Genomic DNA, 14910 nt, shown 5'->3' with positions numbered 1-14910 from the left:
TTTCCCTGGGAAAGGGGTTCAAGAACTTTCACAGCCAAAGAACAAAGAAACCTATAAATGAATACGTTCACCAAGTGCTCTGGAGGGCATAGGCCAGGCAGGGGTGCCTGTGGAGCAGGTGTTACAGCGGCTCAGCTGCAGAGCTGGTTCGGGTGAGGGCCCTGTGAACCCCTCACACTCCGAGAGGGTTGCCCAGCGGTCCCTCGAACACTGGGTCAGACAAAAAGCTGAAGTAAGTGACTGTTTTCCTGAAGGCCTACAACAGCCTAAGGTCATTTCGGCTCTTCAACCTGCAAGGTTCCACTGCTCTGTGATCACAGCTGAGGTGGAGCAGTTGTCCCTGTACATGCTCAGTATATGCAGTTTTCAGTGTGTAGTATTTTAGTTCATGGCTGCTGTATAGAATGGTTCAATTCCTAGTGGGGAGCTGGGGCTTGACATCACACATCTTTGTTCTTTTTACATCTCTTCCCCTCCACTCCCTCCATCTCTTGGGCTTTATAAAGCCACGGCTTTGCAGAGAACTTTGGCTCCACACTGCTCCCGTTGGACAAGGGCCCATCCCAAAGCTCCCCTTCTAACTCGGCCGTCTCCACTTGGTCTCCTCTGGGACTTTAATATGGGAGATGGAGGACAAGTCCAGCCCGAAACTCCTCGGGCGTTTCCAGTGCTCATGAGACAGCGACTCTCAGGTGTCCATTTCCTCCAGTCCTGTCCCTCAGGAGTCCCTGAGCCATCAGAGAAGCTTTTAGACTCCACAATTTGTACCAGGCCAAAGAATGTTCCCCCAGTCACGTGCACCCAGAGCCCCGGTGTGTCCTGACCGAGCCTTTGAGGAGTCTCTGCTGGGCCTGGCCTGGTGCTGGGTTTAGCACCTTCCCTGCCATGGTTGTGTGGCCTGCGGCAGGACACGCAACCTCTCTGAGCCTCAGTTTCTCCATCTGTGAGAGATAAATTTGGGGTGAACCCTCAGGAGCCTGAGCACAGTACACCCCAAAGGCGTAGTTTGGAAATACTCTTGGTTGCAGATTGCCAAACCAACTGGAGCTCACGGGAGCACAGCAGGTTCACAGGTATCTCCCAAGGTCCCGGGATGAGTCACTGCAGAGCAGGACCCCTTGGGTTCTCTTGCCTGTCCGCCCTGCCTCTCTATGCTCGGGTGTGGACAGGGAGCTGCCTGCCTGGCTGCCAGTCACTCCGCCCCACCCCAAGTTCACACAGTGTCCCCAGTGGCTCAGGGGGGCCCGACTGAGGTCTGGGAGTGGCTGGGAGGAGCGGATCTTACACACTGAGCTGAGGGTTTAGCACAGCGCCTGGCACATAGCAGCTGCTCAGAAAAAGGCAGCTGCTTCGTTGTCTTGTGTCTCATCTTGAGTCGCTATGGAGCCCGATAGGCCTCCTACAACCCGCTCTGCCCACTTGTGCCCTCTGGACTCTGCACTGAAAGTGTCCCCTGCCCAGCACCTGCCACCAACAGTGTCCTCTGCCCCACACGGGCTTACCCCCTGCTGGTGGACTGGAACACCCTCCTCGGGCCAGTTTCTGCATTTCCACCTATGAGAGGACTTCCAGGACCCTTCCTGTCCCTTCTGGCCAGGAGTGTCCCTCTCAGCTGCACCCTCTGCCCTTCTAGGGACCCTGGGCAGTGTCCTCTCACTCTGTAGGCTGCTGTCCCACCCTGGGGACCCTGGGCTGCCCCAGACAGGACCTGGCTTGATTTGCTTCACTCTCCCTGTGCCCTGTCCTGCCTGGCAGGCAGCCACATGCCAAGCTGATTGCAGAGCTGAGGAATTTAACTCTGGGTCAGAAATCCCTGCCGGAATTTTCCACTGAGATAAGCAGGGTGAAGGCGCTGCTGTCTTAGAGGCCTCAGGACACAAGGACATTGCGGAAGAGCTGGACCCAGATAACTTCGAGCTCGGGTTGTACCCTCAGCCACAGCTCTGCAGGGAGCTCCACAGAGGAAGGGGAGGTCTTGCTCCCCACAATCCCTGCTTCGTTGTCCAGAGCTAGGTGGTCAGCTGCTCCTGCCAGAAAGGGACAGGGACACATTAGTGAGCTGATCCAGTCATGGGGAACCAGGGACGCAGGTCTGGGGGACCTGCTGCACACCTCCTGGTGTCTATTCATATATATATATATATATTTTTTATTTTTATTTTTATTTTTATTTATTTATTTTTGTACCAGGAATCAAACCTGAGACCTTGTGCTTTTGAGGCAGGCGATGGAACCACTGAGCTAAATCCCCAGCCCTCCTGGTGTCTATTCAGCAGGGGGCTGTGTCCTGAGGGAAGGACACTGGACCGATGGCAGAACACCCAGACAGGAAGATCGGAGAGCAGAGCCCTGGAAGCCAGTGGGCCTGGGGGTGCAGGGCTTCTTCAGCATTCTTGCTCAGGCTGGGTGCTCCTGTAGGCTCTGAAATTCTACTCAGTTTCCCAATCTGCATTTGTTCCGGAAGGTGACACAGCATGGGCGTTCTCCTGAGTAACAATGACACTGGACTGTCGAGGAAGAACCCAGGGAGAAATGTCCAACTTGGTTTAACCGCACGTTAGGGTTTAGACCCAGTTGCCCCTGAGAGCCTCCTGCGATGGCTGTTGCATCCTGGGTCTCAGAGCTGACCTGCTCTTGGGAGGTGGGGCTGGTGGAAGAGGCATCACTAGGGCGTGGCCCGGAAGGGTCCCTCTCCCCCAGCCTCTCCCTCCATCTCTTCTTCCTGTCCTCCATGCCGTGGGCAGCTCCCCTCCACCCAGACCTGTCCAGCACCTGCCCTACCTTGGAGCCAGCTGACGATGGGCTGAAACCTCTGCGAACCGTGAGCCAAAATACATCTAAGTTACGGGTGTCGGGCACTGTGTCGGGCACTGTGTCTTGACCATGAGACAGTGACTTGCCACCATGTAGGGTAGTAGTCCTTGCACCCGGGTGCACACACTGCTTGTACTTTTGTGCCAGATTCCCACTCTGAGCAGGGCTGACTTGGCATGCACACTGTGGGCCTCTGTCCTCACAAGTCACTTCTGCAGCTCCACACTGGGTGTCCTGTCCTGGGGGACTGGGCCTCTCTCCCTCCTCCCCCTCCCCCTTCTCCTCCCCTTCTTGCCGCTTCTCTTCTTTCTCTGGGGTCTCAGAAACCCGTCACCTGTCTTTGCCTGGATGCCATGTGTGAAGGGCCAGCAGTTGCTGGCTGGAGTCTGAAGGGTGCCCATCCCACCTGTTGCCCCCTCCCCGGCTTCACAGTCACAGCCCTGCCGAGCTGGCTCTGTGCTCCCCTCTGGACCAGCCTGGCTTTCAAAGCCTGGGTGTGGCTACAGCCGCAAAGCTCCCATGTGGGGTGTGCTAGGTCTAAAGTGTCCCCGAGAGCCTCCTGTGTTCAGAGGTGCGGCTTGTGAAAGGTGATTGGATCATGGTGTGCTCATCTGTGGAGTAACCCACGAATGAGCTTCTAGCTGGTGGTGCACACCTGTAATCCCAGCACGCAGGAGGCTGAGGTAGGAGGATCGCCAGGAATTCAAGGTCAGCCTGGGCTACATAATGAGACCCTGTCTTGAAACACACCCCCCCTCCAAAAAAAAGAAAGAAAGAAATCAGGTGAGGTTATTTATTTTGTGACACTGGGGATTGAACCCAAGACCTTTGCACTGAGCTATGCTCCTAGCCCTTTTTATTTTTCTTTTCTATTTTGAGACAAGCTAAGTTGCCCAGCTTGGGCTGGAACTTTCGATCTTCCTGACTCAGCCTCCCAGTGTGAAGCAGTGCACTTGGCTTCCGGTTGTTAGGCAGAGCGGCAGACCTCTGCAGGCTGGAAACTGGTGGCCAGGGGCTACTGGAAATTGCTTTTCCTTCATTTTTTAAATCATTAGCTCTGGAGAAAGTTCACGTGAGCTCGTGCTTCCAGCTCCACTCTCGAGAACGTGACATCTGGCTGCATGGCGTCTACACTGCCTACAGTGAGGGTGCTGGGTGGAAAACCTCAAGATGTCAAACAAACCAAACAGAAAACAAACAGGCAGGGAGGAGCAGGTTGAATCTTTTTTTTTTTTCAATGATGAGTGCTACAGAGAGTTTAAATGAATGGATTCTGCCGTTTATTTAAATTAAAAGATAACTAAGTAAAGATATTTTACTATGTTAAAATTTAGTGGGGGGAAATTTTACTTTGGGGAATGAAATGCAAAGTAGAGAGCGCCCCTTTCTCTGCTCTCTTAATCCTGCTGCTTGCATCTCCCATCGGGGGTCCCCCAAGTGGAGGCTTCCAGGACCTCGAGTGGCAGGTGGCCCATGGTCTGGTCTCTGGGGTATGCAGGACAGACCTGGCTTGTGCCCCCCAGCTGTCACATGACATGGTGATCCCGGCGGCTCCCCGTTCCCGGTCTAGGCATTGGAGACACGCCACTGTGTCACCTGTACCCATGCGTGCTAGAAACGGGGAGTCCACTCATGTTCTTGGCCCCCGTTGGGCCCCACCCCCTGACTTAATGTCATTTTTTTTTTGGTCCCGGGGATCGAACTCAGGACCTTGAGCTTTCGAGGCAGGCGCCTGAACCAGTGAGCTAAATTCCCGGCCCTTAGTGCCATTTCTTGGCAATTTTTAAAAAAATCACATTTGGGCTTCAGCCATGAAGATGTACAAAACGTGGATTCTTGGACATGGAAGGTTCTAGGTCAGAACGAGGGCAAACAGGTTGCTTGGGTTCTTGCTTGGGCCCACAGGACAGGCCTGGGAACTGAGGGAAACCGAGTAAGCCCATGGCCTGGCTGAGCTGAGTGGTACATCCGGTCTCCATCTGACTCACTTCCGCATTCCTGGGACAAAAGGCCTGACTCTCACAACCTAAGCAGGAGAGGTTTATTTTGGTTCATGTTTTCCTTCCCTCGTTTGCTTCCGGGGCTGGAAGGCGTGGTGGAAGGGGCAGGCGGAGGAGAGCTGCTCACTGCTGGGCGGACAGGAAGCAGAGGGAAGGGAGGAGCCAGGGAGGGGGAGGAGCCCTTCAGGTCACGCCCCAGTGACGCCTCTTCCACAGGCCCCGCCCCTAACAGCAAGGCGGCTGCGAGCCCCAGGATCCAGTGACCCTGCAAAAGCCCCTCCTCTGAGCATGGGACCCCGGGGGACATCTGCGTCTAAACCATCACCATCCCCCGCCTTGCTGCCAGCACCCCTCTGACATGATGGTAAGGGTCGCCTGGCCACTGTGCAGGGGCTTGAAGTCAAAAACTTGTGTCAAAAACACTCACTCGGGCTCACACGTGTACGGCCTCGGTATCAGAAGGCTCCGGCCTGCACCCTCGGACCACATCACTGTGTGTTCTGTATGTGCATCCCGTGAAGAGCCATTTGGCTTGATCACCCATGTACAGACTCCTGGTGTCTTTGCCCACACTCGCCTGTCCCCACACCCAGACCACCCTACCTCTTTGTTCCATAAATCTCCTCACGCCCTGCCCTTGGGGAGTGGCTTTGAGCTTGGGTCCCCCCTCTGCGATGTTGCCTTGTGAATAAACTCTCTTCCCCCAAACCCTGGCTCTCAGCTGTTGCTCGGGGTAAAGACCTTGCACTGCTTGGAGATGTGTGGGGACTTTAGTCTGATCTGAACTCAACTCTTGGCCATCCTGTTTTGGGGGTCGTCATTTCTAGACAGGGTCGGTGGCTGAGAGCCTGGGGGTCAGAGGGGCTGCGGAAGCGGCAGTCGCCTCGCCTCGCATCCTGGGTCGCGCTGTAGTCCTCTCACACCTGCCTTGGAGCTTCTCTGACACCCTCGGGCACACGCGAAGGCCCAGAGCAGGCGCCACCAACTCTGTGTGACAAGGAAGCCACTGCTGGAAGAGCCGTTTGCCCAGCCTCCCGATGGGCGGGGCCCACTCCTGTGACCCGTGGCTGGCACAGTGGATGCCAGGTGGACTCCGAGTCCCTGTGGCCTCCCCCCTGCCGCCCTCTGGCAGCCGCGTTCTTCACCAAGGTGGTGGTCCTGGACAGTGTGGCTCTGAAGCTTGAGATCTGGGACTCGGCCGGCCAGAAGTACCACAGTGTGTGGCACCTCTACTTCCGGGCGCCAACGCTGCCGGTGTACGGAGTCACCAGGAAGGTAGGCCTGTGCGCAGTGTGCGTCCCCTGCTGGGTCGGGAGCTGTGGCCGGAGGGTCACAGCCGAGCAGCGCCTGACTCATGGTGGGGTCACGACAGCAGCGGGGACACCGTGAGCGCTCTCCTGCCAGCTCCTGCACCTGCAGCACAGCCACCTGCCCCCCCCCCCCGGCCCCACCTGCCCAGGAGCCACCCGGATGTTGAGGCCGACAAGGGAGGCCGAGTTCCAGTGGGCCCGCAAGGCAGGGCAGCAGCGACAGCCACCTGGCCGAGGGGGCAGTGCCGGGGGTGGGGGAAAGCAGAGCTGGGTGTGAGTGAGTGTCCCGGGGGGCGCTGTGAGCCGTGGACAGCGGGGCCCCCATTCCTCAGTGTGCAGTCTTCGGGGCCTGGGCAGAAGGCCCTCCCCTGGTCTATGGGGCACCGCAGTCAGGAGCAGGGTTTGGGTGACAGCCGCTCCCCTATACCCTCCTGCACAGGCCTGCTGCCTGGCTCCACCTCCCTCTGGGGACAGCGCTGTGGGGTGGACAGCCCAGCTCGCCCAGGATGCCTTCCACAGGCGTCACCACCTGCTCTGTCCCCGGATTGGTGGTCAGGCCACTGTGAGGTCCAGCAGGCGTCCTGTCCCCCTAGGAGTCCTTGCTCATGGTGCAGTGGTGGCTTGAGGACCTGGAGGAGTCGCAGCCCAGAGAGGTGGTGGCGCTGGGGGGCAGCAAGGCGGACCTGGAGGAGCACTGGGGGGTCATGCTGCAGGTGACAGTGCAGGTGCCTCGGGGCAGGAGGGCGCATCCCCGGCAGAGTGGAGTGCAGACCATGGAACACATGCTCACACCTGCATGAACACGCACACACCCACATGCATCTGCACACATGCTCACACCTGCACACATGTGTACACACCCGCACACCTCCCATACATACCCACACACCTGCTCACACCTGCACACACGCACATGCACACGGGCACTGGCTCACACCTGCACAACACCCACACTTGTACATACCTGCAGGCATGCTCACACCTGCACACACCCACATTCACACTCACAGCGCTCACCTGCTCACACTGACACACTTGCACACATGCAGGTTTGTGCACACACGTGCAGGGCCCCTGTCCTGGGCCCCTGTCCTGGGCCCCTGAGGGTGACACCGTCCTGCCCGTGTGAGCAGCCGGGGATCTTTGCTCTGCGCTCAGCAAGTCTCTGGAGCAGGACAGGATCTGGAACAAGTGGTTGCCCTCCTGTCCCACGCCCTCAGGGCAGCCAGTGCTGCAGGGCCCGCCGCAGGGAGCATCCACCCTGGGGCTCCCAGGCCCCAGGCCCCCCAGGCCACCACCCACGTCTCCTATCCGAGCCCCTATGAAGCAGAACAGCTCAGCTCCGGCCCAGGTGGGGCTGGCCAGGTGTCTCGAGAGCGAAGGCTTTGGATTTGCACTTTGCAGTAATCTCATCCCGTAAAAATGTCCGAAGAGCACAGGGCTCCACACCCCTTCCTCTCCACTCAGGACGGAGACGAAACAGGACAGTTCCCCGGCAGCCCTGGAAGTCACGCCGAAGCTCCCAGCAAGGCCTGCAGATTTCCCCACGACGTCCTCTCCTGGCGGGACAGCCTGGCCCAGCTCTGATCCCTGAGGCCCAGTGACCTGGCTCCCGGCCTTCCCGCCTGCCCTGTCCTTGTTGCTCTTTGTGCTACTCTCCTGGCCCTGGAAGCAGCCCAGTCCCTGAGAGGACTCAGTTCTTATGACTGGAGAATTAATTTAGGGACCCACATCTGGAGACTGGGTGCTCACCACCGCAGGGTGAGGTGCCCGACCTCCAGGGGACAAACTGGCAGGGGGCTGACTCGGACCCACCGTGGAGTGGGGGCGACAGGAATGGGGGATGGGAGCGAAGGGAGGGGCACCGTGGGAGCCTGGCACAGGCAGGGCCTGGGCTGAGTCCTCGTCACCCGTGTGGCCGGGGGAGGTGGGCAGTTTGGGGACCTGGCTGAGAAGCCACACAGGAGGAAGGCAGAAGCTGGAACAGAGCCCGGCCAGGCGAGGGGAGCGTGGGCTTGGCGGGGTCGTGAGAGTCGTGTCCTGGTGGAGCTTGGTCTCAGGGTCGGGCCAAGCTGGGCCCTCTGGTGCCTTCAGGGAGCTGTTCTCTGTCTCTGTGGGGAGGCTGGGGGGCTTGAGGGAGGCTGGTGCAGAGGCCTGCTCCCTTGGCGCCCCAGATTCCAGAGCACGGCCGAGGCCTGTGACTGTCCCCCCTTCCTGGCCACGTGCTGCTTCTGCTGGGCAGTGTCGCTTCTCTACATGCTGGGCTGCAGAGGTGGGGCCTTCCCTTCCCACATCCTGTGTGTCCCTGTCGGCTGGCGGCGCTGGAGGGGGAAGCTGCCTTCGCAGTCTGGACCTCTTCCGAGAGCTCACCCTGTCCCCTCCGTGGTCCTCTCTGGCTGGGCCTGGTCTTCCTGGAGGCCAAGGGCCAGAGGCGGGGAGGAGGAGGCACGCTGATGGCTGGATTCCCCACTGGCTGCAGCTGCTCCTGGGTCCTTACAGCAGAGTCCCCCTGGGTGCCCCTGTGACCCTCGAAAGCCCGGGGTCTATCCCAGGAAGGGGGGCAGTTTACTGAGCGCAAGAGGTTGCTGTCCATGGAATCCTCAGCCAAGCTGGACCACAACGTGGTGGGGTCTTCAGTGCCTTGGGTGAGTCACAGTTCAGGCCACAGGGCAGGGTCCCCTGGCGGTCAGGGCGGTGCGGGGCTGGGGACCCCACCCCACCGGCACCCTTGGTCCCCAGCCCGGGAGCTGCTGCAGTGAGATTCAGACGGGAGCAGCCCCAGCCTGGGGCCGGCACAGGAGCAGAGGGAGCTGCGTGTCTGAGCTGGGCCCTCACTGGTGGCCGGGCTGTGCGCGCGGTGCGCCCCAGCCGGCCTCGTCTGCCTTCGCTGGCACGGGGGTGACTGTCCCGGGGCTCCTGGACTCGAGCTGCCCAGTCCAGGCCCGCCCGCCCGGGGTCACCCTGTCAGCAGCCTCGCCACCAGCAGAGGAGAAACTGATCCTGGCGAGCTGGCTGGGGAGGAGGGCCCACCCGGGAGAGGAGGCAAGGCCGGGTGGAGCCTCAGGGCCACTGCCCCGCCCCCTGCGGCCTGGGTCCCGGAGCCCTGCTGCTGAGCAGGGAGCATGGGACCCTGCGACCTTCGCCCTGAGATGTGGACGCTGTTGAGGAGCCCTTTTCTCTAAAGATTAAACTGCTTTTGGCAATTTGGCTTTGGTCATTTCATGAGATTGAGTGGGGGAGAGCCTGGCGGCTGTATTCTTGGAGGTCTTCCTAGGGCTTTTTTGAAACAGGGTCTCGCTGTGTAGTCCACATTAGCCTTGAACTCACTATGTAGCTCAGGCTGGCTTTAAACTCTCAGGGATCTTCCTGCCTCAGCCTCCTGAGGGCTGGGATGACAGGTGTCCACCACCACGCCCCGCTAAGTGCAGTTTCTCATGGCCGCTAAAGTTGGACAGTGTTCACGAGATGACTCCCCGACAGCCGAAGTAGCGCGTTGTGTGCCCGGGGTCCCCAGCCTGGTCCTCCCGCACCCCAAGGCTGAGCAGGGCTTCGCACCTACAGGAGGAGCCTGGGCCACCTGGGGGGAGCCGGAGGCCCGGGCTGCAGATGGCCACTAGATGGCGACCCAGCACTGCCACAAGCAAGGCCACACCCTGGTCCTGGGTGCTGGCTCTGTATCCTTTCTGCTTAGTTTCCTGGAGGAACAGAGTGGGAAATGCGCAGGGCATCTGTCAGATGTCTGTCCATAGGGTTCCTCTCTCTCTGTCTCTGTCCCTCTCTCTCTCTCTCTGTTTTATGGTTTGGTTTGTTTTTTTTGAGACAGGGGCTTTGTATGTGCTGGCCTCAATTTAGGGCAATTCTCCGGCCCCAGCCTCCCAGATTCCGGGATTACAGGCATACACCACTAGGCCCAGCTCAATTCCTCCTTTTAAAAAATGTATTTCCTTCTTGGCATTAAGAGTTATTTGTAAGGTACTAAATAACAAGAGCGTCAGAGGCAGATCTGTCCCTGGAGACTCCTGCAGGGAAGGGTGGGGAGTGGGGCGCTGCCCTGTTGCCAAGGCCGTGGGAGGGGTCAGGATACCGGCCGACCTGGCCATGACGCGGCCGCCTGCGTGTGGGTGACCAGGGGACCTGAGGACTGGAGGCCGGTGGGGAGTGGGGGCCCCTCAGGAAGGAGCCAGGGAGGCGGGACAGAGCCTGTGCCCAGCAGGGAGGACAGCAGGAGTGTCGCTTTGCCACGCCACACGGACACCCGAGTTGTGTCATGGAAACATGCAAAACGCAGGCCGGGGATAACAAAAGTAACTGTGCGTTTTAATTGGAGCCTGGCTAACAAAACGTCTGAAGAATTATTCCTGGCTGTAGTTGGGGATTTCTGAGTATGGACTAAATACTGGGTCGTATGAAATTATTAAAATGTCTTCAGGTATGATTTTGCGGTTGTGTAGAAGATAGCTATCCTTTTTGTGTGTTGAACCCAGGGCCTTCACTCAGAGCCACAGCGTCAGCCATATACAGATACAGTTTGAGACCGGTTCTCATTAAGGCACCTGAGTTGTCCAGGCTGGGCTCAGGCTTGTGACCCACCTGCCTCAGACTCCCACAGTGCTGGGACCACGCCCGGCACCCCTATATCCAGCTATTAAGCTTCTGTCTTAGACTTTCTGTGTGTTTGAAAACTGTCATTATGGGAAGCTGTAGGAAACATAAATCTCTGGACAGCTAAGAGGATTCCGTTTCCTGCAGACTCTGTGGCCTCGCGTTCTGGAGGCGGAAGTCGGGGGTGGGGGTGGGGAGCTGGACCCTTTCCGCGAGAGGCTAAACCGCAGGGAGGAGTCTCATCGTGATTGGTGTTGGGATCCCCCAGGGGATTGGTGGAGCCACTTCTGGGAGTGTCTGGCGGGTCATGGGGGCGTGGCCTTGGGGTTTAGGTCTGGCAGGGCTTTGGGGCCCGAGGTGCCGGAGAGAAGGCTGGAGGAAGAGTGGGGTCTGCTCCCCTTGAGCCCACTTCCTGGGCTGGATTTGAGGCATCAGGTAACCAAAGAAACGGCCGGGGAGGCCACTGTGGAGCTGCTTTCTGGGGGACCCGAGGACGGGATGCCCGGGCCTGGAGGCAGCAGGGAGCTCAGCCTCTGCACTGGGAGTCCGCACATGCGCCCCGCAGCCTCTGAGGCCCTCATTACCGTATCACTGACCATGCGTCGCGGAACCCGTGGGCTCTGGACGCCAGGACAGTTCCTCCAGGGCCTTGGAAGGTCGAAAGCCGCGCCTGAAGTAGGGGCGGAGCCAGGCGGCAGACCAAACCCTCAATCCCAGCAGTTATGGCTGTGTCTGGATTTCCCCCAAGGCCTCACACGGTCACAGGTGGGGCTTTCAGAGGTGGCTGGATCTAGAGTGTGTGACGCTGGGATCAGGGGTGGATGATAATAAACCAGCCCACTGATTGGTTTGGCACCGCCCTAATCCTGGTAGCCCAGATGAAGCATAAAAGGGGCAGAAAGAAGCTGCTAAGATCCCTTGCTTGCTGTGCTACCTTCTGCCCACCATGAACTATTTCTTCTCGCTATGCCCCTCTGCCGCGCCACCCTGCCTTGGAACCAGCTGACCATAGACTGAAACCTTTACAAACTGTGGGCCAAATAACCCTTGCCTCCTTCAACTTCAGGTGTCGGGTATTTTGTTTCAGCAACGAGAAAAGTAACTAAGACAGCACCCTTCAACCTACACCCCAAACCCCTCAGCACTGAGCCCTGGGGGCTGTAAGCTCTTCTCACCACCTGCTCCCGCCTTGTGGAGTGGATCTTGTCTTTTATTTTTCAAACAAATCATCCATCCTCTGCAACTCTGCGGTGTCCTGTTAAGTTCTCTGTTTAGGACACCAGGGACCGGACAAGACCCAGCGTGGTACCAGCTTTGCTCCTCCAGGCCCTTCTGCCATGTTGCTGTGACTTGGAGCCAGCCAGCCATGGACTGGATCTCCTGAAACCATGAGCCGCACTAACCCTCTCCCCTGTGAGGAGGTGCCGTGCCCTGGGACAGAGAGGCTGACTGAGACACCTCCTCTGCTGAGAGGCCCAGAGTCCCCGGGTGCTGGGGAAGCCTCAGGCCACCGCCCCCACTGACAGAGGTGCTGTTGCATTTGGTGGAGGTCACTGGCCTCCTGCCCCTCCCTTTGCAGCCCCTTGTTCCGGCTGATGAGCCCTGCCTGGGCTGTGGCTGGAGGCCCCCCACCCCAGGCCACATCCCTGGGCTGCCCACCTATGCAGGCCTGGAGTCCTGGTCACACCTTTGTGGTCACCTGCACTATTTCTGCCCCTCTGGGCTGCGGCCTCTTTTCTATGTGTCCCTGTGGCACAGTGGCTTTTATTTCATTCACCACATTCTTCAGCCACCACCTGGAGGTCCCCAGACATTTTCATCAGCCCGGGAGGAAGCCCTGTGCCCACAAATCAGCCATTCCCTATACTCACTAGTCAGCCTCCTCCCTGGGCCCTGGCAGCCACTAACCTGCCTTTGTCTCTGTGAAATGGCGCATTCTGGACATTTCATGCACACGGAATCACACAGTGTGTGTGGTCTTGTGTGTCCGGCACACGTTTTTAAGGCTCACCTGGTTGCAGCCTGGGTCAGTGTCCCCTCCTTTTTCATGGCCGAATAATATTCTATCATGTGGCTACCCTGCCCCATGTTTTGAGGGATGTTATGGAACATTTATGTTCCCTCCCAAACTCAGGTTGAAACCCTCAGCCCTGGCCCACAGTGTGACCGTGGTAGGGAGCAGGGCCTTGGAGGAGATGTGGTGAGGATGGAGGCCCCAGGACAGGACCAGTGCCCTTTTGAGAAGAGACATGGGAGGGGAGACCCCTCCACCTGTGGGGACACAAGGGAGAGGCAGCTGCCTACCAGCCGGGCAGCAGCCTCTCCCACCACCCCTGGGGTGTGGGTGTCTGGCTCCAGAGCTGCAGGAATTAACCACTCGTGCCAGCAGCTGGAAGTGGCCCCAGCCAAGGCCCTCTGAGAGCAGCACCGGCTCCCGTCCTGTGGGGAGCAGCGCAGCAGGCCTGGGGCTCTGTGAGAACCCCGGGCTGCACTCCTGGGCTGGGCTGCGCCGGCCAGAGCAGACCTGGCCGCCAGTCCTGTACCCACCACACCTCCTGGGCAAGGCCGGGTCGAGGGTCCCGGCTGGGAGGTGCAGGTGCCCAGTCACCCCCAGGTGGGGTCGGGGGCATGGGAAGCGTCACCCTCGCCTCATGCCCCAAGCTCTGGCTGGTGCACGGGTGCTGGGCCACTGACCTGGGGATGAGGACACGGCCCCGGAGGCTTACAGAGCCACGGGATGGTGCAGAGGCCCCACCGGCTCAGGGATGTCTGTGATGTCCCCGGGGGCTGGAGAGGGATGTGGCCTGGGGCTGGAGCACTGCGCTTCAAGTCTCCCCATGGCTGAGCGGAGACAGCCCCACTCTCCTGGGGGTGGAGGAGGGCCAGGGACGGGGAGGCCCTGGGGTCTCGGGCGGGGAGCTGGGAGTGGGTGGGCCTGGGCCGAGCCGGTGCTGCCCTGCTCCAGGGCGTGAACTGCGTGTGGTGTGGCATCCTCTGGCTTTGTGCAGTGTGCAGTCTGGGCAGCTGCAAGGGACAGCCTGGGTGGCTCAGGGTCTGTGGGAGCGGCGACTGAGGCCCATTCCAGATCCCCCTTCCACACAGGCTGCTGGGCACCGAATGTCCTCCCAGGAGGGGACATCTTCCGGTCTGCAGACACACGGACACAGATGAGCCACTGACAAGGCCAGGCTTTATTAGGACAGCTGAGGGTGGACCGCAGTAGGGGGCAGGGGCAGAGGCTGGGGTCTTCAGGAGCGCGTCCAGCTCCTGTCCCGGGGGGACTCAGGGCCACCTGGCGGCCAGTGGCAGGTCAGCTGGCATCGAGGGCCAGGCCCGGGGACCCCGAGCAGTGCTGTCCTGCTCCGACCGAAGCGGCCCACAGGCCGGATGCCACGGCCCGCGTACCAGGCAGGGTTGATGTCTGGGGCTGGAAGAAAAGACGGGCAGCAGGTGAAGCCCCTGCTGTGCTGCGCTGGGGGTCAGGGACGGGGTCACCACCCCATGGGCCTCGGCTGCAGCGCTGGATCCGAGGTCCCCAGGAGCAGTGTCCCCTCCCAGTCCTGCTCCCACCTGGGGTCTCTGGGATCAGGCAAGCTGAGCAGGGCTGTGGGTGCCAGTGGGGGGGGCTGTCTAGCTGGGTGGTCAGCAGGCGGGCAGCCCCAGGATGGAGGCAGAATGGTGCGGGGCACCCGGGCGGGGTGGCAGGCGAGGCGGACACTCACTGCGGACCTCCATGGAGTGCTGCTGGGCACGGCTGGTGGCGGCCCGCAGTCCCAGGCCCAGCAGCAGCAGGCAGAGGAGCCAGGCCCTTGAGGCCACCATGTGGCTTCCTGGTGAGGCCCCTCCTGGTGGATCCACTCAGGGAGGCTGCAGCCTTTGCACAGGGCAGGAGGAGCGAGTCACACATGAGTGGGCACGTGCGCGGAAACCCAGGGCCCGAGCTCGTGTGTTGCTGTGCACGTGTGAGAGACGTGTGCTTGTGGGTGTGAGTGGGTGTACATGTGCACACTGTGACCAGTGTATGTGTGCATGCGAGGTGTGATCGGAAAGTAGTGTTTAAATAAAAAGTGCACTGCAGTAAAAGACACTACCATGAGCCCCCCAAGATGCCCCTTGGTTCCAGCTCCTCCTCCATCTGTGCCACTGTCCGCAGCGGCCCTGGGGCCCTTTCCCGTGTCTGGTTT

The 14910-nt window shown here is 59.7% G+C and overlaps 1 protein-coding gene across 1 annotated transcript; it reads right to left on the bottom strand.

The window, feature by feature from the left end:
• Nucleotides 1–13903: 13903 nt before the first annotated feature.
• Nucleotides 13904–14633, bottom strand: Prlh (prolactin releasing hormone). Its single transcript, XM_004868524.2, has 2 exons — nucleotides 14449–14633; nucleotides 13904–14153 (listed from the first exon to the last, which is right to left on the bottom strand). Exons 1-2 carry the CDS (start codon nucleotides 14546–14548, stop codon nucleotides 13975–13977), a joined length of 279 nt encoding a protein of 92 aa, XP_004868581.1. The 5' UTR covers nucleotides 14549–14633; the 3' UTR covers nucleotides 13904–13974.
• Nucleotides 14634–14910: the final 277 nt, after the last annotated feature.

Source organism: Heterocephalus glaber, unplaced genomic scaffold (assembly GCF_053883595.1).
Source record: "Heterocephalus glaber isolate CG9 unplaced genomic scaffold, H.glaber_assembly_v1.0 deba00001004, whole genome shotgun sequence".
Lineage (NCBI taxonomy): Eukaryota > Metazoa > Chordata > Mammalia > Rodentia > Bathyergidae > Heterocephalus > Heterocephalus glaber.
The sequence above is the reverse complement of the archived record's forward strand: the minus strand, read 5'-3'. Positions and strand labels throughout refer to the sequence as shown.

Coding starts and splice junctions, on each gene's coding strand:
- Prlh (XM_004868524.2), bottom strand. CDS start 14,548: ATGGTGGCCTCAAGGGCCTGGCTCCTCTGCCTGCTGCTGCTGGGCCTG. Junction 14,154..14,448: donor GCACTCCATGGAGGTCCGCA/GTGAGTGTCCGC, acceptor CTTTTCTTCCAG/CCCCAGACATCAACCCTGCC.